Source organism: Sturnus vulgaris, chromosome 29, assembly GCF_052056855.1.
Source record: "Sturnus vulgaris isolate bStuVul1 chromosome 29, bStuVul1.hap1, whole genome shotgun sequence".
Classification (NCBI taxonomy): domain Eukaryota; kingdom Metazoa; phylum Chordata; class Aves; order Passeriformes; family Sturnidae; genus Sturnus; species Sturnus vulgaris.
Genome location: NC_142271.1, coordinates 5,508,575 through 5,530,008, shown reverse-complemented (window position 1 = coordinate 5,530,008; position 21,434 = coordinate 5,508,575). Strand labels below are relative to the sequence as shown.

The 21,434-nt window shown below is 53.7% G+C and overlaps 2 protein-coding genes across 3 annotated transcripts; one reads left to right on the top strand and one right to left on the bottom strand.

Annotated features, from left to right (window-relative positions):
• The first annotated feature begins 1,289 nt into the window (after nucleotides 1–1,289).
• Nucleotides 1,290–15,012, top strand: CD34 (CD34 molecule). The gene is made up of 8 exons (XM_014872646.2): nucleotides 1,290–1,739; nucleotides 6,949–7,098; nucleotides 7,966–8,258; nucleotides 8,346–8,435; nucleotides 10,533–10,680; nucleotides 11,121–11,167; nucleotides 11,942–12,106; nucleotides 13,394–15,012. Exons 1-8 carry the CDS (start codon nucleotides 1,688–1,690, stop codon nucleotides 13,592–13,594), a joined length of 1,146 nt encoding a protein of 381 aa, XP_014728132.1. The 5' UTR covers nucleotides 1,290–1,687; the 3' UTR covers nucleotides 13,595–15,012.
• On the bottom strand, nucleotides 14,763–21,100 carry LOC148220955 (uncharacterized). Of its 2 annotated transcripts, none has more exons than XM_088180528.1 (2): nucleotides 19,538–21,100; nucleotides 14,763–16,480 (listed from the first exon to the last, which is right to left on the bottom strand). In XM_088180528.1, the coding sequence occupies exon 1, from the start codon at nucleotides 20,764–20,766 to the stop codon at nucleotides 20,197–20,199; it is 570 nt and encodes a 189-aa protein (XP_088036654.1). In that variant the 5' UTR covers nucleotides 20,767–21,100; the 3' UTR covers nucleotides 14,763–16,480; nucleotides 19,538–20,196. The 2 variants fall into 2 exon arrangements, with proteins under 2 accessions (XP_088036654.1, XP_088036653.1); XM_088180527.1 differs by lacking the exon at nucleotides 14,763–16,480 and adding an exon at nucleotides 16,827–18,078.
• Nucleotides 21,101–21,434: the final 334 nt, after the last annotated feature.

Below are 21,434 nucleotides of genomic sequence, written 5' to 3'. Positions count from 1 at the left end.
GGATTACTGAACATAATAGAAATCTTTATATAGATGTTGGAGCCCTTTGCTGAGCTACAGATGTTTCCTTCCAAGAATCATTTTCCTGCCACAGAATCACAGAACGCTTTGAGTTGGAAGGGACATTCAAACATCATCTCATCCAAACTCCTTTACTATGCTAAAAGCAAAAGCTACTGGAATTTTGTCCTACAATAAATGTGGAAATACTATTTGAGGATTTCGTTGTAAGAACACCATCCTTTCCTTTTTTTGTGTGTTTTTTAATCCTTTTCTGGCTGTAGCCAAATGATGGCCATTCCTGCCCAGGGAATGAGTTTTTAGGTCCCTTAAAACCCAAACCAGTTTCTGTGATTCTGTGATTGTAGAAGTGTTACAGGATCATCCACACAAAGATAATTCATTGAGTAAGAGCTTCCTCATCCTCCTTTCCACTGCTTTTTTTCCTGTCCACCTCATTTTTCGATTTCCTGTTCCTAATGACTCCTTTAGTCACCTCGTCATCCAGCTATAAAAGAAAAGATGGGATTAAGACTGAACCGGAGTTGAGTTTCCCAAGTGTTCATCTCTGATTTTTTTTCATACCTAAAGGCCAAAATTTGACTCCCAGACTGGTTTGGGTTGGAAGGGATGCTAAAGATCCTCTCATTCCACCCCCTGCCATGGGCAGGGACAGCTTCCACTATCCCAGGGTGCTCCAAATCCCATCCAGCCTGGCCTGGACCATTCCAGGACACAGAGCATCCCTCACCCTGCCCTTCCTGAGCTGCTCCCACGTGTGTCTGCAGTGCAGTCACTCAAGAACCAGGGAGCCAAGTTTCCCACTTGGTGAGGCTCAGCCTGGCAAGGAAGCTGCAGCCAGAGTTCTGTGCTGCTCCCACGGAGAATTCCTCCCGAGCTCAGGGAAGTTTCTGCTCTCCTGTCCTGCTCCTGCTCCAGGTTTAATGCCACAGTTCTTGCCTGTGGGTTTTTCTCTGCCCCAGACCTTCTCTAGCCCATCTCATTCGTGCTCCCTGTTTGACTGGAGTTGATTTAGTGCAGCTAAGGGAGTTATTTCTCTTCAGGTCAGCGATGATTTCACATCCTTGAGTTCCTTGTTTAATTTGCTGAGAAAATTCCTGATTCTGAAGCCCATTTTCAGCATTCCCCTGTTTTCCATAGTGCAGGGACTGCACTCAGGACTTGCTGGGCTGGACCTGGGGCTTGCCCACATCCCTGCTCTCCTCGGGCTGGGTTTGCTTTGCTCTGAGGGAAGCTCAGCTGGAGGCTGGGCTGCAATCCCTGCATCCAGCTGGATCAGGCTGTGTCCCTTGGACAGGAAAGCAGCAGCTCTCAGGAAAGAGTTAATCCCAGCGAGCCTTTGGGATCCTTTGCTGGGGAGAGGGCTGATCTTTTGTTTGTTTTGAAGCTGCTGGCAGGAAAGTGGGGAGGAGAAAATTACCTAAGTGATAGTGAGGTTGCCATGAACTATATAAAACTGGGAAATCAAAGAGGAGAAACTCCACCTCGCAGTCCTGAGCCACAAGCACAACCCCTGAAGAGAAACCCACCCCACAAGTGAGTGATCTCAAAGGCTTGAACTCCAACCAAGCTGCATGAGCTCAGAGCTGCTGCAGGACTGAGGAGCCCGGCCGGATCCCGCTGCACTGGGAGCAGGGAACGCTGATTTTTGGGAATTCTCACAGCCATGGAGTGGAGGCAGCTCCTCTGCATCACTGCCTGCGTGCTGGAGCTGGCTGGTGAGTATTGACACCCCAAAATCCCCTGACACCCCAAAACCCCCTGGTCACAGCAGGGGCAGCTCCTGGGAGCAGCAGCTCGGGGGGAAGAGGCTTCTCCAGGAGTTTGGGGTTCAGTCCCACCCAAAAACCCTGCGGTGACATTTCACTCACGGCTGCTCTGCAAAGGGCTGGAGTGGGGATCCAAAGTCCCCACAAAATCCTGGATAGCAGCAGGGGATGGGGATGCAGCAGGCAAGGAGTGCAGCCACAGTTCAAGTTGTCTCTCAGCCTGCTCTGGTGTAAATGAGCCACGCTTTTGTTTTGTGGTTGGAACTAAACATTTGCTGAAAATCAAATGAATCTCCATAAATATTAAAATCTCCTATTGCAGCTCTTCAAATATTCATCATATGAAGCAATGAATAACAGCACCGATATTTTCTCTAGGTGCTACTTTTTAAAGGGTTATATTTTAGGGAAATATTATCATTTTTTGTCCCAAACCCAACAGCCATGAGGTAATAAAAAAGGACTAAAAAAGTGAAGCAGCACTCTGTGTGTTGCCTGGTGTGCTGGGACAGGAGCCAGGAGCCTGCGGGTGTCTCCTCAAATGTAATTTTTTCTTACTCACACAAATGTGAGCGACGAGATCTATTGCAGGAATTCTCTGGGTTTTGTTCTCTTGTTTCACAGAGCTCCTTTCATGTTCCCCTGGCTGCCCAGGTAAATTGCTCACCTGAGCTGCTGGCTGACCCTCCAGCCTGTGTTAATTTTACAGAAACTGAAAAAAACCCTCAATTTTATTTGAGAAAAATGACATTTGGGACTGTGAGGCTGGGCTGAACTGAGTGAGGATGTGAGACAAAGGTGTGAGGAAAACCTTGAGCTCCAAACCTCGAGTTCCAAACCTCGAGTTCCAAACCTCGAGTTCCTTGTACAAAACAAAAGTGATGGAAAAGTGATACAAAGCTTGGATTTTGGAAGGGCAAAGCTACTGGGCAGCAGGGGCTTTAATGCTGCAAAATGTCCTTGCCCAGCCCAAGCCCATCATTCCTGCAGGATACTCCTGGCTGGAAAAGGGAGGAGGTTGATTTCTCCTCCGTGTAGCTGCTGGGAAAAATCAGGCAGCTCATCCTTGGGGCTCTGCTTGTTCCTCAGCTCCGTGGGGAGTCCCAGAGAATCCATCAAAGGCTCCAGTTGTGCAACTGCCATGGAATTCCCAGTTCTGTGGGTTTGGGCTCAAGTTGCTGCTGGCAGCGCTGCTGAGGGTGGGAGCACCGGGCTCCTCCTGCTCCCAGGACACCTTCAGCTAAAACCACGTGTTTTATAGGAAAAAAAAAAAACCCTTGTGCCACGCTGGGACAGGGGCAGGAGTCCTACAAATGCGGTGTGTGGATGTGGTGAGGGGAGGATGGAGTTTGGGTTCTGGGATGCAGAGCCGGGAGCAGCCTGGTCCAACCCCAAATTCCCTGGGAAACCCAGCCTGGAAGGCAGCAAAGCCCTGGAAATTCTCCTTTGGCCCCTGCCTGCTCCTTTGGGCTTCTCCTGAGTGCCAGGGGGAGGTTTGGAGCCAGCCCTGGTCTGCAGAGTGGGCTGCTGCTCCCAGACCCTCCCAAAGCCCTGGGAGGATGCTGTGCTGGAAAACTGGGGATGGATAAAGCCCATGGAGAGCTGTCCTGTGCTTGTCTCAGAGTGCACATGGAAAAGGGAGTATGGACTGTATTTGGACCTAATAAAAACACTTTGTTTCTTTACTTAACCTTTCATCTTTCTTTTTTATATATTTTTCATTCATCTCTGCCAAACTTGATTTTTAGAAAAATCTCTTTTCTTGCCATTTTCACGCATTTCTTCCTTTCCTCCACTCCCTTTGCAACGCTTAGGAAAGTTCTGAATATCAGGAAAGGAAAAAAGAGACTTTAAAACTTCCAGCTGCTCGAGTTTAACATCCTTTAAAAGCTGCTGCTCCAGCCAGGAGAAATCTCAACCCTGGGAAGGTGCTGGGCTCCCGAGCTGCCCGAGAGGCCCCAATCCCAAGGAAAGCCTGGGAGCAGCAGCTGGGCTTTGGTGTGGCAGCTCGGGGGGCTCCCCCAGCCCCCGGCCCCACACCCACATCCTGTCTGGGCGAAGGAAAAGGGGGAGGGAAGGGATTTTTTTATCAGATATTTCCAGAGGGAAGAGGGCTCCACCCGCTTGAATTCCTGCCACATGGCTGAGAGCTGTGGAGCTGGAAAGGCAGTGAGTAATGCCGGCTGGAGTCCTTGGAGGGGCTGCTGGGGGGAGCTGGGGCTCTGCATCCCACGGCTCCAGAGATCTTTTCCTGTATCCCATGGTTCCATACCCTCCCCTCCTGCATCCCACGGCTCCAGAGATCTTTTCCTGTATCCCATGGTTCCATACCCTCCTCTCCTGCATCCCATGGTTCCATACCCTCCCCTCCTGCATCCCACAGCTCCAGAGCTGCTCTTCTTCATCCCATGGTTCCAGAACTCCTCTCCTGCATCCCATGGTTCCAGAGCTCTTTTCCTGCATCCCATGGTTCCATACCCTCCTGCATCCCACAGCTCCAGAGCTGCTCTTCTTCATCCCGTGGTTCCAGAATCCTCTCCTGCATCCCATGGTTCCATACCTTCTACTCCTACATCCCATGGTCACTTTACCCTCCTGTTGTGCATCCCGTGGTTCCCCACCCTCCTCTGCAGCCCTGGGACCAGCAGTGTCCTTTGTGCCAGCTCAGGGCATCCCTTGGCCGTAGCCCCTGGAGTGCTCGTGGAGTTTGGGAATAAATTCTGTCAGAGACAGAGCTGGAGGAGCTCCCCTGGCCCAGGGCTTGTGTGTCAGGTGCCCAACGAGCCAAAGGTTGAGCCAGAGGTTAACCAAGAGATCTGAGCCAGGTCCTGCCCAGACATTTCCAGTGGGATTCACCTCCCTCAGTTTTGTTTGCTGTGGGTGCAGGATTGGGACACAGGGATGGAAACTTTCCTCCTCTTTCCTGAACCTTTGCCACTGCAGAGCTTTTCTATGGCTCTGCCTTAGTGCTCAGGGATGAGTCTTGGAGCAAATTTAACATTTATATTGTTGCTTTTTCTTTATTCAATCTAAGATCCTTCCTAAGCCCCATTATTAAAATATCTTCAAAAAATCATTTCCTTTTTAAAACCTAGGTGGGTGAACACAATGGGTGTTGTGAAGTGCAATTTTCTTTCCCATCTCTGCATGGTTTTGCTCCTGCACGTGCTTGCATTGCCAGGTGAAGATTTCTCCCAGGTTAATAAATAGCTTGGCTTAAATTCTAAACCCTCAATCCTAACAAACTGACAAAGTTTAATGAAGCCATTAAAAATGTATGGTGCAATAAATAACCCTCTTTAGCTGAGCACCACGTGGATTATCCAGCCCACATCTGGATCATTATTTATCTCATGAGCCCAAAGATTTTACAAAAAAACCTCATCCATGTTTTGTGGAAAAGCCCCTGCACATGCTCCAAGAAAGGCAAGAAAAAGAAATCCAAAGTGACAGCTCCTCTCCCAGATCACACTGAGCTACAGCCAGGCTTCCATTCCAGTATTCAGTGCTGAAAAGGCTTTGATTAGAAATACCTGGGGTGCTTTACAAACATCTGGAAGAGTTCAAAGGGGCTTGGGTGGCTGTGGCACTCGGGGAGGTCAAGCCCAGGCGCTGCATTGTTCTGGTGATGTTCTGGTGATGTCAAATTTCCTGCTCGTGGCCACGAAAACACAGAGTTGTGCGTAAGGGCTGGCTCTGGCTTTGTGCTGCTCCTTATTCTGGGCACGCCGTCCCACCTCCTGCTTTTGATTTGTTAAAAGTCATCAGGAAAACTCGGTGACTTAACCAGCTGGAACTGAATTGTCTTGGAGAAGAAGGAACTTCTCCCCCCCTGAAATGAAAGCTGTGCCAGAACCTGAATTCCAGCTCCAGACACCTGCACCGAGCCCTCAGCAGGGCCCCCCCAGAGCAGCTGCAGGATGGGATGGGATGGGATGGGATGGGATGGGATGGGATAATGGGATGGGATAATGGGATGGGATGGGATAATGGGATGGGATGAGATGGGATAATGGGATGGGATGGATAGGACCAGTCTGGACCCCACATTTCCCCATTTTTCCACAGCAGGAGCAGCAGAGCAGCTCTGCCCCCACGGCCAAAACGAGCCCCGGTGCCCTCGGGCTCTGCTCTGCACAAACCCCGCAGGCTCTGAGGAGCTGGCCCAGCCAAGCCGTGCCGTGGTGACACAGAGCAGCTCCTCCAGGCCCTTCCCCAGTGCCAATCCCAGCTCCCAGTGCCAATCCCAGCTCCCAGTGCCCGCTGCTGCTCCCCTGGCAGCAGATCCTGCCCGCAGCCAGAGCCGGCGCCGGCGGCTGCTCGGGACCTGCCAGAGCTGCTCCATCTCTCAGGGTGGTTTGGGAGGATGAAGTAACTTTTCTTGGAGCTGGGGCTCCCCTGGGCAGAGCTACAAATGAAACAACACACTCTGTATGATTTTCTCTTTAGTGCCTGGATAAGAATCTTAAACACCACGAGCCCTGGGGTAGAGACTGAAGCTGTTTGTTAAAAGTGGGAATAGATCTTAGGGAGAGAGGAGGTGAAGGAATGGGGAGAAATGCATTTTCACTGACTCACACTCACATTTCTGAAGGAAAAGCTGGAAGTGTCATCTCTGCAACGCAGCAGGAAGCAATATATAAACTTTAAGTTAGAGCAGCAAACCACTCTCCAAACATTCTGCTTTACCTCCAAAGATGTTTTCACTCATGAGTCAGGGCTGATCCCAAGCCAGTGGGAATGTTTCTATTTACTTTGAGATTGTGCCTGCAACTGTAAATCCAACTTATCTATCCTGAGGCACACAAGTGATCTCTTCCAAGGCTTGATTCTTTCCTCCCAGGATTATAAACCCAAACTCTGAAATCCAGCTTTGTGCAGAGCTTTGTGCATCCACCAGGGTGGGAACGAGCCTGTCCTTCTCCTCCTGAGAGCCCTGGAGCCCCTGCCAGGGCTGCACCGGACTCTGCTGCTCCCCCAGATGAAAAGTTTCACCCCTGAGCCTCTCCCGAGGCTTCCTGCCAGTTTGGGGCAAGAAAAAGCGAATTTGGGAGAGCAGCTGAACCTTCCCTGCTTTTCCCCAGGGGCTCAGGGCTGGGCTGGGGGTTCAGCAGCCCCTAAGAGCTCCCTCTCCCCTAAGAGCTCCCTCTTTCCTCAGGCTGTGCTGCTGCTGAGAGCACGACAGACACCCCCACACTGACAGCCACGGCCGTGGCAGCGAGGGACAGCAGCAGTGGGACAGGCAGCACTGCCAGCACTGCCACCACAGCAGCCACAGGAGACACCAGCAGTGCCAAAACAACCTCTGGTAACCTCTCCCTTTGTTCCCTCTGTGATTCCTGGTGGATTCTGTGTTGATAATTAGATTTATGAAGTGCACAGGCTCGCACTGTTAAGGCATGGTTTGTGCTCTCAAAAAACAAAGAGGCTGAGTGTGGTCAAAAGCTCTAATTCCATCCAAAAAAAAAAATCCCACCTGGGGACACCCAAACCAGGTAGCTCAGCCCCATCCTGGTCAAAACAAAAAGCTCAGTAATGTTTATCTCACACATGTTGGAAGAGACCCTTGGGGAGGTGAGGAAAAGGGGGAATGGATTTAAGATGGAGGAGGAGAGATTTAAATTAGATTTTTGGAAGGAATTGTTGTGCAGGGCTGGCACAGGGTGCCCAGAGCAGCTGTGGCTGCCCCTGGATCCCTGGCAGTGCCCAAGGCCAGGCTGGGCATTGGGCTGGGAGCAGCCTGGGACAGTGGGAGGTGTCCCTGCCGTGACAGGGGGACACTGGAGAGGCTTTGAGGTCCCTTCAACCCAAACCAGTGTGGGATCCCATGGAGGGAGGCCCAGCTGAGGCTCTGCAGGGCTCTGAAGGGATGAGAGGATGCAGGGAGCCTTTCCCTGGTGCAGTCTGGGGTCTCTGGAAGCCTCGGGGTGAGCAGGAGCTAAGGGCAATGCCAGGGGTTGGGCAGTGGCACCTTCGCCCCAAAAGGAGCCCATTGTCCCCTGACCGTGGGGGGTGTGTGGCAATTAGCAGCACGAGCAGGGCTAATGAGGGTTCCGAGAGAGCCAATGGCTCCTGCTGCTGCTGCTGCCTGACAAATCAATATTGTGCTTCAGCCATGCCAGAGCTGACAGGGGTTAAAGTTCTCCTGTGCCTTTCTCTTTGCATTTCCTCCCAGCTGAAGCCACAGCAACGTCTGTGGCCACCAGCCCGACATCATCAGAGCTCCTTGGGCAACTGGGGACGAGCTCCCAGCCCAGCCCAGCCCCAACATCACTGCCAGGCACCCCCCTGGAGCCACAGGGGAGCCCGGGGGTCTCCACAACCCAGAGCCCCCCAGGGACACAGCCCAAGGCCAGCACACACACCTCCGGCCCCACGGTGGCCAGCACCAGCTCAGTGACCACCCCGGAGCATCCTCCAGAGCCATCTGCCAGCACAGCCCTGTCCACGGCCAGGACCGGCCCCGAGGTGAGCATGGGGCTGCCTGGGGGGGCTGGGCCGTCCCCAAAAACCCCCCAGCAGGGCACTGACACCAGCCCTGTGCTCTCCTTGCAGCCTCCCCTCCCTGCCATCAGGTGCCACGGTGCCAGAGGCGAGGGTGACACCGGAGCCATCTGCCTGCAGCTCAACGAGTCCAACACCTGCGTGAGTGACGGGGGGCTGCGAGGGTCCCCCAGCACCCCTGGGGGGCTCTTCGGGGTGGGGGAGCTCCCACCAGTGACCCCTGGGCAGAGCAGCTGGGCTGGGCCAGGCTGGTGCAGGAGGGGACGGTGCCAGGAGCATCCCAAAGGGATCACGGCAGTTCCAGGGGAAATGCGACCTCCCCATTGCATAAATCCTCTTTTTTTCTTTGAGCTCTGGGGTCGGTTCAGCTTCTAAAGCATCTCCCACCGTGTCCAACAGGAAGTTGCCTTTGTTCTTCTTCTTCCTCTTCCCTGTTGGGAACAAAAGTGCCTTTTTTTGTCTTGCCAAGTGCCCTAGGAAAGAAAACAGGGCACTGGAAGGAGTTGCTCAGTGTCCCCAACAGCTCCTGAGGGAATCCCAGGCTCTCTGTGACTGTCCTTGGCCTTGTGCACCAAAAATGAGGCATTTATAACACCGAGGGGTCTGCTGTGGGTGGGAGGAAGAAACCTGGAGGCACAGCCTGCTCCAGAGGGTGGAAGGTGCTGGATCTTGTGAGAGAACAATGCCCTGGGTGTGAAATACATATAAAACACACAATTTAAGTTTTGTCACCGAGCCATGCTGCTGCCACTTGGGATGAGTGAGTGTGCCTTGGCTTTCCTCTGCAGATGAGTGATTAAATGGCATTTAGGCTCGTTCCTGTTTACAGGGGCTGCACTGGAGCAGGAACGCACAGGGAAGCTCCACTGGGATCCACGATTCCGATCTCAGATGCCATCTAGTGGGCTCCGATCCCGCCTGGGCACAGGGTTTGTGCAGCCCGTGTGCAAACGGATGGATCCAGAGCATCCCCCAGAGCCATGGCTCACACATCCCAAACCCAAACCCATCCCAAACCCTCCCTGCACGTGGAGCAACCCAAACATCCCCAATTCCCACCGCAGAGCCCTGGGCTGGGACCAAGCAGCTCAGGCTGGACCTGGGAACCAGATAAGAGCAGTTCTGGAGGAGATCAGCCAGGAGGGACCGTGTGTCCCCTCTGCTGCTGGCCTTTCCAGGGCAAATGAGCAATCAGCTGGCACCCGGTGCTGCTAATTGCAAAGGGAAACTCTGACACTCCGATGAGTTCTTTCCACAGCAGAGAAAGGAAAATACACACTCGGGTCTCTTGTTCCATCTTGGCCTTCCTGCCCCCGAGCCAAGCTCTATAGAAACAGCTGAAAATGATTTGTTTGTTGTTCTCCCCTGGAGGAGTTTCTGCATTTTTGGGAGCCCGGAGGATGGAGGGACCCGAGCGTGGTTCCTGGGGCAGCTCTGGGGCAGAGGGAGGAGGGCACTGAGCCCTTGCCAGGACAAGGGGGGGTCTCCTCTTCCCCAGAGGTGGGATTTAGGGCGGGGCAGGGCTCAGTGGAGCTGTCCCTGTGTCTGGGGTGGGCACAGCCACGGCTCGGCCACTGGCCCAGCTGGGAGGGTGCCAGGGAGCCTGAGAGGGTTTGAGCAACGTTGGGCTCTGTCCTCCAGCCTGGCTGTGGCTGAAAATTGCCCCCAGGAGGAAACCCATCCTGTCTGATCCAGAAACTGGCCTGCAAAGGCTGCAGCTCCTCACTCCCCTTCCTCTTCCACCCCACAGTGCAGCTCTAAAATGTGAGAAATTTGTGGTTTTTTTACCTAGCCTTTGATCAGCAACCTAGCAAAAACACTGAAGACATTTCCTAAACAGGAAGGTTCAATGGTTTTTTGTTATTTCCCTCCTTTCTCAGCCCCTGCCTGGGACTCTGAAACAATAGGGCTCTTCAGTTGTTCCAGCCCAAAAACTGGGGACACTTGCCATGCGACTCAGAGGCTAAATTTAGCTTTGTTTAAATGCCATTTTCAAGAGTTGCTAATAATATCCCCATTTAATTTATTCTCATTAAGTTAAGACAAGAGAAATGAGCACCTCCAAGGTGTTGGGGCTGTGGGCAGTGCTGGAGTGGGAGGGGAGGGTCTGACTTTGCAGGACACAGAGGAGCCACCAAAATTCAAACGGGAAAGTACAACACCTCCACCAGCATGGCTGAGGCAGACAATTGCTCATTTTGCTCGGTTTAATGGCTGTTCTTTCTGAAAATTTCGCAGGAACAATTTTTAGAGATGAAGGGGTTGGATTTATGGCAAGCAATATGTGAAAATAGAACTCACACCGTGGAGTCCCCCTGTGAGATCAAACTCACTCCATCCAGCCTGGACAGGGACTGTTTGCTCCTCATCCTCAAAGGAGAGAAAGGTCAGTGGAGCTCATTCCTTGGCTGGGATCCCCAGACAATGGTGTGGGCAGTGGGGCAGGGATTCCTTGTGGGGAAGGGCTGGGAGACAGATCCTGGGAGGAGAAACCCCTCTGCAATTCTGCTCCTTCTTCCGGGCTCCTGCTGCACCCCTGGAGCCCTGGAACTGCCCCCAGGAGCAGCCTTGGCTCCCCTGGGCACAGAGTGTGTGATTCATGTATGGAATGTGTGGATGTGGTGTGTGTCATGTGTGTGATGTACACACCTTGTGTGTCACATGTGTGTGATGTTCACACCTCGTGTGTGTCACCTGTGTGTGATGTACACACCTTGTGTGTGCCACCTGTGTGATGCACACACCTCGTGTGTGTCACCTGTGTGTGATGTACACACCTCGTGTGTCACCTGTGTGTGATGTGCTCTCCTGTTTTAAACCTTGCAGATCCTGACAAACTCCTGAACACGCTCCAGAAGTCTCACTGGGAAAAGGTAAATCCCTTCAGCAAATTCATCTGTGAAAAGTGCCTGGCCGGGTGGAGGGATGAGAGCTTTAGATGGACAGCTGAGGTGGGGGAGATGCTGAGACTCGGGCTTGCCTCCAGTCTGCAGGTGCCTGAGGAGGGTAGAGACCCCTGGCAGTGTCCAAGGCCACCCTGGGACAGTGGAAGGTGTCCCTGCCCATGGCAGCAGTGGCACTGGATGATTTTTAAGGTCCCTTCAACCCAAACCTGGGATTCTGTGCTTGGAGCCAACCACCAGTGAGGCTGTGATGCAGCACAAGAGAACCCATGGGGGCAGAAATGCTTGGAATGGCTCAGTGAAATGCTGCAGCATTTTCTCAGCACAGCTTAGACCCCAGCAATAACTCTCAGGATAAAACTGGCACTCTGCTTCCTTAAAGGAGCAGGCTGGCATGACTGAATTCCTCCTGGGAATGCAATTGGCTCGTGGGGCTGAGCCCCAGGTGTTTCTCAGGGTACAAAAGGCAGAGCTGCAGCACTGGGAGATCTCAGCTGGGTGCTCTAAACCCCGGGGTTTGCTCCAGAGGACAAAATTCGCCGTGCCACAGGAGATGCAGGCTGGGAATGAGCCTGTGAGCGCTGCCAGGGCTGGGGCAGAGCCGGGGCAGCAAAGCCCAGCTCTGTTTACGTGCAGTCTCCCAGGGAGGTGAGGAGCTGCATTGTTTGAAGCCTGTGCAGCAGATGCAAACGTTTCCTGTTTGTCCCACTCCCGGCTCTCTTTGGTGTTGTTTTGTTTCCCCAGTTTGGAATAGAATCCCTTAAAAAGGAGAACACGAGGAGCCACCGGGACCCTTCCCAGAAGACGCTGATTGCCCTGGTCACATCTGGGCTGCTGCTGGCCTTCCTGGGCTTGGCTGGCTATTTCCTGATGAAGAGGCGCAGCTGGAGCCCCGCGGGACAGAGGCTGGTCAGTGCTTACAGGTGGCAGAGCCGCAGGTAGAGAGGAGCCCAGAGCCCAGGGGGTGCTGGGGGCAGCAGAGGGGGATCCCCATCCCCTGTGGCTCTGTGCTCACCCCCCTGTGTGTCCCCAGCTCGTGGGACAGGGCGAGGGGCAGGGATAGAGGGAGGGGGTCTTCCAAAAGGGGAATCTTCCTCTGGTCTTCCCAACTCAGCTCCTGCAGCAGCACTGCCCCTTTCCAGCACCCACCTCCAGGTCTAACACTTATTTTTGCTCAGCGGTAAGAACTCATCCAGCAAGACCCCTCCAGAGCCACTGAAACCTCATGAATGTGTCATTGAAAGTGACGCCCTTTAATTTCCATTCCTTGTGTGAGCCCCGTGTCTGTACCCGTGCTGTAATAAAGGCAATTTCTCCCCACCAGCCGTGGTAATAAAACACATCGAGAAAGAAAGAGGCAGAAATTTCCTATTTCCATTCTCCCCTTTCCAGACAGGGCTGACCCTGAGGACTCCTCCCCAGCAGTGACTTCTGGGGACGTGACCCTGAGTAAAGTGAGGCCAGGCCATGATTTCCCCATCACTCCCAGCATCAGCAGCTACGTCCTGGGAGGCCCTCAGGACATTTCCTGGCCAGCAAGGATGTCCTCAGAGCACACAGCTGGGAAATGCTGTGTCAGGGGCAGGGACACTGCCTCCATGTCCCTGATGCTGGCAGCAGGGCCAGCCTGTGCCAATCCCAGTCCCAGCCCAGCCATGGAAAAGGGACTGAGTGAGCTACTCAGGAAATTCCAGCTGGGAATTGCCACCTGGGATCCCCACTGCCAATTCCAGGGCTGCACAACGGCTGGGGAATTCCTGGGAGGGGCTGGAGGCAGCTCTGGGATCCTCCAGAGGCACCTGCTCCTCGCAGCAACAGCAGCACCCAGCCCTGCAGAGGTGAAATTCTGCCACACCTGGCAGCGAGCTCTGCACTTCAAAGGAAGGGGGAGGGGGAAAAAAAAAGACAATTTCCATTTGATGGTGATTCTTTCTTGGCCAAAGTGGCCGGCAGAGGCAAGGTCAGCTCCAAAACCAGGTTAGGAGAAAACAACAAAACTTGGCAGCTTCTCTTGCAGGCGCTGGAGGAAAAACTGCAGTTCCTGGGGGATTTTCTTGGTTCGGACCCTTCTTGTCAGCAGGAGCAGCGCCCTGAGCTGTGGCTGTTTGTCCCTTCTGCCTGGGGACCGTGGGCAGCCCCTGCCCTGAACCCACAGCCCTTTCCCCTCCCTGACTCTGTCCCTTGTGTCCCTGCCAGGCTGAAGACCCCTACTACACGGAGCACGGCAGCCAGGGGAACACCCTGCTGATGACACCATCCCAGGAGCCAGCGGAGCTGCAGGACAAGCCAAACCTCCCCAGCCTCAACGGGGCCACCCAGGAGAACGGGACTGGCCAGGCGTCCTCCAAGAACGGCCACTCGGGCCGGCAGCACAGCCCTGCTGACACCGAGATGTGACCAGCCCAGAGCCACCAGAGGGACAGGCAGGGCAGATTTCTGTGGACAGACACGCAGGGAATTGCAGACGCTCTCGATTGTTATTATTGTCTCTGTGAAGAACTTCAACATCAGCCTAAAGCACGTTGAGGGTTAGAGCTGCTCCTCTGCCCCCCGCTCCTCCTCCTCCTCCTCCCCTCTGACCACACAGAACACTTTTCTGCAGCTGTTCTGTGCTTTTGTTGTTAGAAGAACATCAGGACAAATGCCAGTGCCCTTAGCCCTCCCCAGCTTTCCAGCAGAGGCAGAGTTGGACTCCAAGCAGCCCAGATTTCTGGTAGCAATATGTTAGGCTGACTAAAGTAGTTAAATTGGAATTGCAGTGACAAAAGCCTCTCAGGTTTCAGATAGTTTTGGTTAACAAGGTTGTTTATAATCTCATCTTTATGTTTAAGTGCAGGATTTCTTCCTCTTCTGAGACCATCAGGCATTTAACCCCTTCCTGAGCTTTGGGGCTCTCCTATTACTTCCTACTCCAGCAGAATTTGCTGAAGCTCTGTGTAAAACTTTCCACATGGAATTGAAGGCTGAAATGTCAACTTCTTTCTCTTTGAATCCTACCAGGACTGTGTCCTGAAGTTTTTTTTAAGAGGAAAAAACTTTCCCCAGCCTCTTCCTGCCAGGGGCTGAGGGCTGTGACAGGCAGAGCCAGCAATTTATCCCTTGAGTGAGATGGAGAACACTGGCTAGGGCCGTGGGGCTCTGTGGGTGCCTGGGACAGGAATTTGGGCATGGGAGGTGCCAAAGGGCTCCCAGAGGGTTGAGCAGGAGACAAAACCCCAGCTCTGCAATGGTTGCTCCTCTCTCTGCACCAGCAGCAGGGACATGGACAGAGAGCAGGGCTCTCACTTTGGGAAGTTCCAAACCCCAGGAGCAGGAGCAGCTCAGAGCCCTCTCTGTGCTCGTCCTGCTCCCGAGGGAAAAGCTGCTGGAGCCACATCCCGGCAGCTCGGTGGGAGCCAGGGACCCTGGGCAGGTTTGTTCCCCATCCCAAGCACATTTTTAGGGAGCCAAAGCCCTGATTGTGCCAGCCCCGTGCTGCTGGTGGCTCAGCACAGCACCAGCAGCGACCTCCACACCCAAAACGAGCCCAAAAATGGCCCTTGAAGCTGATCTACCCTCTCACGAGTGAATTCAGCCCAACCTCCTCTCAGTGCTGAACACCTGAGGGGAAGGGGTTGTTTTTTTTTTCTGGTACCGTGCTCAAAGCAATGACAGCAGCATCCATCACCACCTGGGGCTGCTTCTTGTGGGTGCAAGAGTCGCTTAAACACAATTAAAATATTCCAGGCTGTTTGCTTTGGTGTGAATTGCTTCTCCCAGATCTCATTGTAAATAATCCCGGTTGAAAAAGAAAAATAATTAAGTACTAAAAACCAGCTTCTCCGTTGTGTCCTTGGAAGTGCAGCGTGTTTATCCCTGTGGGATGCGTGGCTCTGGCTGCTGCCAGCAGGATGGGAGGACAACGCCTCACTGAGAGGTTCTTTCCCAGCACAAACCCCATGACTAAAGGCTCTGGCTGGCTCTGAGCACATTCCCAAAAAAATCGTCTGCAGGATGAGTGACGTGCAGCAGGCTGTTACACCTCGTTTCGTTTGATTTGGTTTTGGACGTTTAAGGCACCCAGTTAATTCCTGGAAAAATAAACGAGACTCCAGAGTGATGTGCAGGGCTGGGGTTTGACCTGGCAGCAGGGAAGCTGCACCAGGGGAGGCTCAGGGTGGACAGCAGCAGGAATTTCCCCATGGAAAGGGTGGCCAGGCCTTGGTAGGGGCTGCCCAGGGAGGTGCCCATCCCTGGAGGTGTCACCTGGACGTGGCGCTCAGGGCTCAGGGTGGGGATTGGGCACAGATTGGCCTCGATGATCCTGGAGGGATTCTCCAGCCTCAGTGATCCTGGGATTCTGAGAGGGATGTTGGGGATTCTCCCTCACTCTGGGCACTCTGCAACATTTCCTGCCCCAAAAATGTGCAGGGGGACTCAGGGAAGCTCTGTGGAGATGCTCAGCAGCACTGAGGGCAGGAGCTTTGGGAACGGGGATCTCTCCTGATCCCCTCTCCTCTCTGGGATGTCTGACAATTCCCAGCGCTGCTTCCCTGGCACAGGCACACCAGGAACTCCTCAGGGGACACTCCCCAGCCACTGCCTCCTGATTTGGTGTTTTGGGGCAGCCTGACCTCTGGCAGCCCGGCTGCGAGGGGAGCAGATGCAGGAAAACCAAATTCCTTTCCCAGGGCAAGCTCTCTTGATTAGCCTGGGGGTGGGATAGAGGCTGGGGCCGCCTTTCCTCCTGGAAATCCTTTATCTAATCAGCGCCGTGTCAGGAGCTGTAGATCTCATCAGACCTCAGGTGCACTTTTCACAGCTCAGGGGATGTCCCGCGGCCAAGCAGGGACAATAAAGTTACAGTCAAGTGCTCCGGCAAAACAAAAGATTTCTCCAAATCCGCCAGACTGGGGGAAATGCCGGGAGCAGAGCCGCTGCTGAGCCAGCGGAAAAGGCTGGACAAGGCTGGACAAGGCTGGACAAGGCTGCACTTCCAGCTCAGGAAGTTTTTTTTTGCCTGTGTGTAAACAGCGCTGGCCCGCCTGAAAAGGTTTTTATTATTATTCCTTCCTTATCAGTCCCCTTGCATTCCTTCCTTGCCCCCTCCTCTCACCATCCCCTGCAGCCTCACAGCTGCTTTTTTGGGCCATTTTGGGGGGTCTGAATCCATTTCAGTTTCCAACAGCAGCCTGATTTCCCATAAACGTGGTTCCAGGTTGATGCAGGTGCTCCTGGTTGATGTTCCACTCTGCTCCCAAACCGTCTTCAGCTGGTGGGGAGCCTCATATTGAAAGGGACCCTCTAGAGGAAAAGAATTGGCATGAAAACATCCTCTGGGGAAGAATGGGGGGGAATACAAGGTGCTAAATATAAATACAAATACAGAAATAGAAATAATAGAAATAGAAATAGAAATAGAAATAGAAATAGAAATAGATAGAAATGCAACGCTGCCACTGAATGCCATGTCTGTCCATTTCCCAACCTGCCACCCACCCAGGCAGCCCCCAAATCCTTCTGCCAGCTGAAATCAAAGATTTTTCCCAGAAGTGAAAAACACCCTCCTATCTGAACTACCTCAAAATTCTCCTGTGAGTTGCAGGTGCCTTACTCTGTGCATTGCTGAAGCCAAACTGATGAAACCAAACAAGTTTTAATTCATTTTTATTAACCGTGTCCCTCCGTTGGATGTCTCATCCTTTCCCAATAAAAGCAGGTGAGAACACACCTGCCCTGCACTATCACAGCCCCATCACAGCCGATCCTGGGATGGAGAAAAGCGGTTCCTTTTTTCTGTTTTTTCTTTTTCTGTGCAGGGGAGGCACATTCGTGCTCCGATGCTGCTCTCTGCTGGCTGTGCTCAGCCGGAGCGCTCAGAGCCGGGCTCTAGAGGGCAGCTGGAACTCGGGGAATGCTGCCCTGGCACAAACTGCTCCCAAAAAATGGGTCCTGCCCCAGCTGCAGTGCAGCCCCGGGCTCAGTGAAACCATGGGATTATGGAAATTCTGTGAACAGCAGGACTTGGAGCTCACGTTCCAGGAGTGGGGAACATCCACGATGGAATTTCTGATGTTTCCACATTTCTAACGTGGGTTTCACATCAATTCCTTTCTCATCTGTTTGTTCAGGGTTGGATCCTGCAAAACTCCTGTGGGAGTTCTCCCGTTTTTTCTGCTCCATCCCCTGCAAGGCCAGGCAGGATTTTTGGTCTGGCCCAGGGAATTCGGTGGCACAGGAGGGCTCTGGTGACATCCTGGGTCTCACCTCAGGGAAGAAGCTGGAGAAGCACGAGTGGGGCCAGGAGATGCCTGGAATCCCAGCCAGGGAAACAGCAGGGAACAGTCCTGGGCTCAGTCCCTCTGGTTTAGTTTTGAGCCAGCCTAAACCTCAGCCACCATCAGATGCCACAGAGGCATTTCCCAGAGCTGGAAAAGGGTGATGATCAAGCTCATTTTGGTTTTTTTCCTCCTTTTCCAGCCATGGTGGCGGACCTGGCAGCGCTGGATTTGTGGCTGGACTTGATTTTGGAGATCTTTTCCAGCCTTAATGCTTCCATGATTCTGTCTTTGCTTTCCAGGTAAAAGAAAGCATCTGTGTAGGGCTTTTCCATCTCCCCTCAAAATAAATAAATATTTATTTACAGCTCTTTGCATTACAGGCACTTCTCGTGTGCTTGAAAAAGACGAGGATGGGTGAGCCTGGGGTGCTGCTTGTGGGTCGGTGTGGAGCCAGATGCAGAAATTCCTCGGAGTTAAGATCTTCCTATTGAAAATTCTTCGTGTTTTTCTTCTGGAGAAGGAAAACCCCACAATTTTGGAATAGTTTTTTCTGTTAATTTTCTAATGGCAAACTTCTGGCGTTGGGGAAGATGGATTCCACTTCTGGTTCCACTGCTCTGACTGCAGAAAAACAAAGGTTTTAAAAGTCCTGTCCCTTTTTCTCCTGTGTAAGGCACAGATGCTCCAAGGGCTCCTACGTAGGAAATTCTTTCTCAAGTTACTTATTTTTTTATTCCTATAAATTAAGCAATACATAACCCTTCTGACTGAGTTATTTATTTGCTGTTTCTGGTTCTTTTGATTTTTTTTTCCCCTTCCTATTTTTTAAATCTTCATGTTTGCATCTTCCTTCTTTCCTTATCTCCTGCCTGCCCCAGAGGCTCATTGCTGCTTTGGCAACGTGCTAACGTGTTTAGGAATGATAAGACGTCTAATTAATAGTTTAATTAGCAGTACAAGGTCTTAATAGCTTATTAAAGGAAATACATTCAGAAAATTCTTTTCCTCTGCTCACGATGGTACAATATAATTCACCAGCAAATGATAAAACAGTTTGAAATGTTCAGATTTTAGAGAGGGAAGCGGGGCTGGGTTGGTGATTTCACGGGGGATTTTGCACCGCTAATGCCATTATTTTGTTGTTGTTGTTTTAAAACAATTTAAGAGATTAACAAACGCGATTGGGAAGGAGCAGGCAGTGCAGGCAGGAGCCCGAGAGAGGAATTAAGCACAACTGCTTTCCCTGCTTATAAACAAGTCCTGGGGAAGGCAAACTTGCTCTTTAAGAGGCTCTGCCTGAAATGTCAGGTCGCGGTCGGAGCCGGGGCAGCGCAGCCTCTGCTGCCTCCTCCCGCTCCTTTCCCACTAAATTACTTTAAAATCTTCATTTTAAACCGAGGCATCCTTGGCTCACGAACTCCAGCAGAGTCTGGCCCACCTCTGAGCCCCGTGGCTGCCTCTGGGTTCTCCGTGAGGAATCGCAGCGCTGAGAAATCCTGCTGGGACCGAGCCCGGGGAAATGAGAGCTCGCCGCCGCCGCTCGGCTTCCCCGGGCCGTGTTTTTCCTCTGACCCACACAAAGATTTCTTTCTAAATTTATCGCAGCGTTCATCGGCAGTCCCACTTAGTGCAGATTAGGAGGCTGGGCAGGCAGGGCCCATCGGAATGAGGGCAGGGGAGCCCGGAAAACCGCGCGGGCAGCGGGGGAGCGCCCGGGGGCAGGTGCAGCCGCATCCCCGCTCCCCCCCAAAATTAATTCCCCGCTCCCCCCAATTTAATTCCCCCCAATTCCCCGCTCCCCAGGGTCCCTCCTGGTGGCCGGAATGCTGCTCACGATGGCAGCGCCCCAGCTCCTGGCTGTGTCCAGGGAGGTTTTGCCGGTCCCCGGAGGCCCCAGCGCTGGCACCGCTGGGGAATTTCCACTGGGCTGCGGAATTCTGCGGGAGCTGCGCAGGGCGCGGAGGGTGAAGCGGAGCTTGCGGAAGGTTGGAGCCGGGGTTTGTGCAGCAAACCCGAGCAGCTGAGCCTCCCTCCGCCTCCCCAGAGCTCTGGTGTCCCCCCCACCTCCCCCAGGTTGTACCTGCGCGTCCTGCCCACCTTTGCGGTGGGTGAGCGGGGCCCCGGAGCTGCGGGTTTGTGCCCCCAAAGGAGGAGCCCCGCGGCGGGGACACGGGCGGGTCCTGCCGGCTGATTTGAGCTGCACACTCTGCAGAGATGAAGCCCTGCCCAGGGAGTCTGAGCCGTGTTTGGAATCACGCAGGGAAATTATGCAGTTCCAAGGATGGCATAATTGGGAGAACGCTTGACTAGCGCAATTTTCTTGTGTGCCTGTCAGCAAATCACTTAATGTGTGCTGTGCCAAATTTCCCAGCCGTTAAATGGGGAACGATTATCCCACCACTTCCTAAGAGGGAGTGAGGATAATACCCACTAATGACTGCGGAGGTCCTGGAAGGTGGTCCCGGAGATGTGCAGTGGCACACGCAGGGGCTGCAGCCCTGCAAGGAACACGCAGCACTTTAAACCCGACCGTCAGACGTTTATTTCTCCTCATGCTGCTTTTTTTTTTTTTTTTTTTTTTTAATAGCAGAGGAAAATCCCGAAATAGATTCGCGTCTGTTCGTGCCGGATTCTCAAAGACTGCGCTGCCATCCCCTGGGATGGGACATCCCGGCTCCGATGGGGAAGAAGAGGAAAGCGCTGGGGAAAGGCAGCTCGGAGGGGTCTGGAGCGAACCCCTCACTCCTCCTGCGCTCCCCCCGAGGCTTTTCCCCAGATCTCGCTGCCTCCTGGGAATTGTAGTCGCTGCGGGGTGACCTTGGCCCCGCCGCCGCCGCCTCTGCGAGGGATTCCGGAGGGACGGGGGGGCTCGGCCGCCTCCGCCGCCCCCGCTCCGCCCCAGCTCGCTGCGGCCTCCCGGGACTGGGAGCGGGGCCGGGCCGGGGATGCTGCGCCAGGCGAGTACCGGGAGCGGGGAGCGGGGGGAGCGGGGCCGGGCACAGCCCGAGCGCAGTCCGCGCACATCCCGCGCACATCCCGCTCTATCCCCGCGCACATGGCGCGCACATCGCGCTGTATCTCCGGGCTCATCCCTCGCACGTCGCGCTGCATCCCCGCGCACATCCCGCGCACGTTGCGCTGCATCCCCGCGCACATCCCGCGCACGTCGCGCTGTATGTCCGCGCTCGTCCCGCCGCATCCCCGCGCACATCCCGCTGCATCCGCACCGCATCCCCGCGCACATCCCTCTGCATCCCCGCGCTCATCCCGCTGCATCCCCTCTGCGTCCCCGCTCACATCCCGCTGCATCCCCGCGCACTTCCCGCGCACATCCTGCGCACATCATGCGCACATCATGCGCACATCCCCGCTGCATCCCCGCGCCTCCCTTGCGCATACCCTGCGCACATCTCCGCTCACATCGCGCTGCATCCCGCGCACACCGCACTCACATCCCTGCTCACATCCTTGCTCCATCCTTGCTCCATCTCTGTTCCCATCTCTGCTCCCATCCCTGCTCCCATCCCTGCTCCATCTCTGTTCCCATCCCCGCGCACATCCCACTGCCTCCCTGCTCCTCCCGTGCCCATCCCCTGCTCACCCCCCACGCCCCCCACTCCCGTCCTCCCCTCCCTCTTGTCCCCCTGCTCCTCTCTCGATCCGGGACCCCCCCGCGCAGCCCCGGGCCCGAGGGGAGGGAAAGGCACGGCTCCTCCGTCTCCAGAGTGATGAGGATGGTTTAAAATCATGATAATGCTGATAATGATGATGATTATTGTAATAATATCAATAGGAGTAATGATAAATAGGAATACTAGAAATAAGAGCAACAACGATAATTATGATAATGCTAATAATAATATAAGAATTATGTTGTATTTAAATAAAAGGATCCACGTGGATAAAATCTCGGACAACTCTTCCCAGGCTCCCTCCTTCCTGGTGGATAAGTAGGAATGACAAATGGGGACAGCAGC

What these genes read in the sequence shown, in the direction of transcription:
- CD34 (XM_014872646.2), top strand. Translation starts at nt 1,688, where the DNA reads ATGGAGTGGAGGCAGCTCCTCTGCATCACTGCCTGCGTGCTGGAGCTG. An exon ending in CTGCGTGCTGGAGCTGGCTG is followed by an intron (nt 1,740 to 6,948) that starts GTGAGTATTGAC and finishes CTCTTTCCTCAG; the next exon opens with GCTGTGCTGCTGCTGAGAGC. An exon ending in GCCCCGCGGGACAGAGGCTG is followed by an intron (nt 12,107 to 13,393) that starts GTCAGTGCTTAC and finishes TGTCCCTGCCAG; the next exon opens with GCTGAAGACCCCTACTACAC.
- LOC148220955 (XM_088180528.1), bottom strand. Translation starts at nt 20,766, where the DNA reads ATGCAGCGGGATGTGAGCGGGGACGCAGAGGGGATGCAGCGGGATGAG.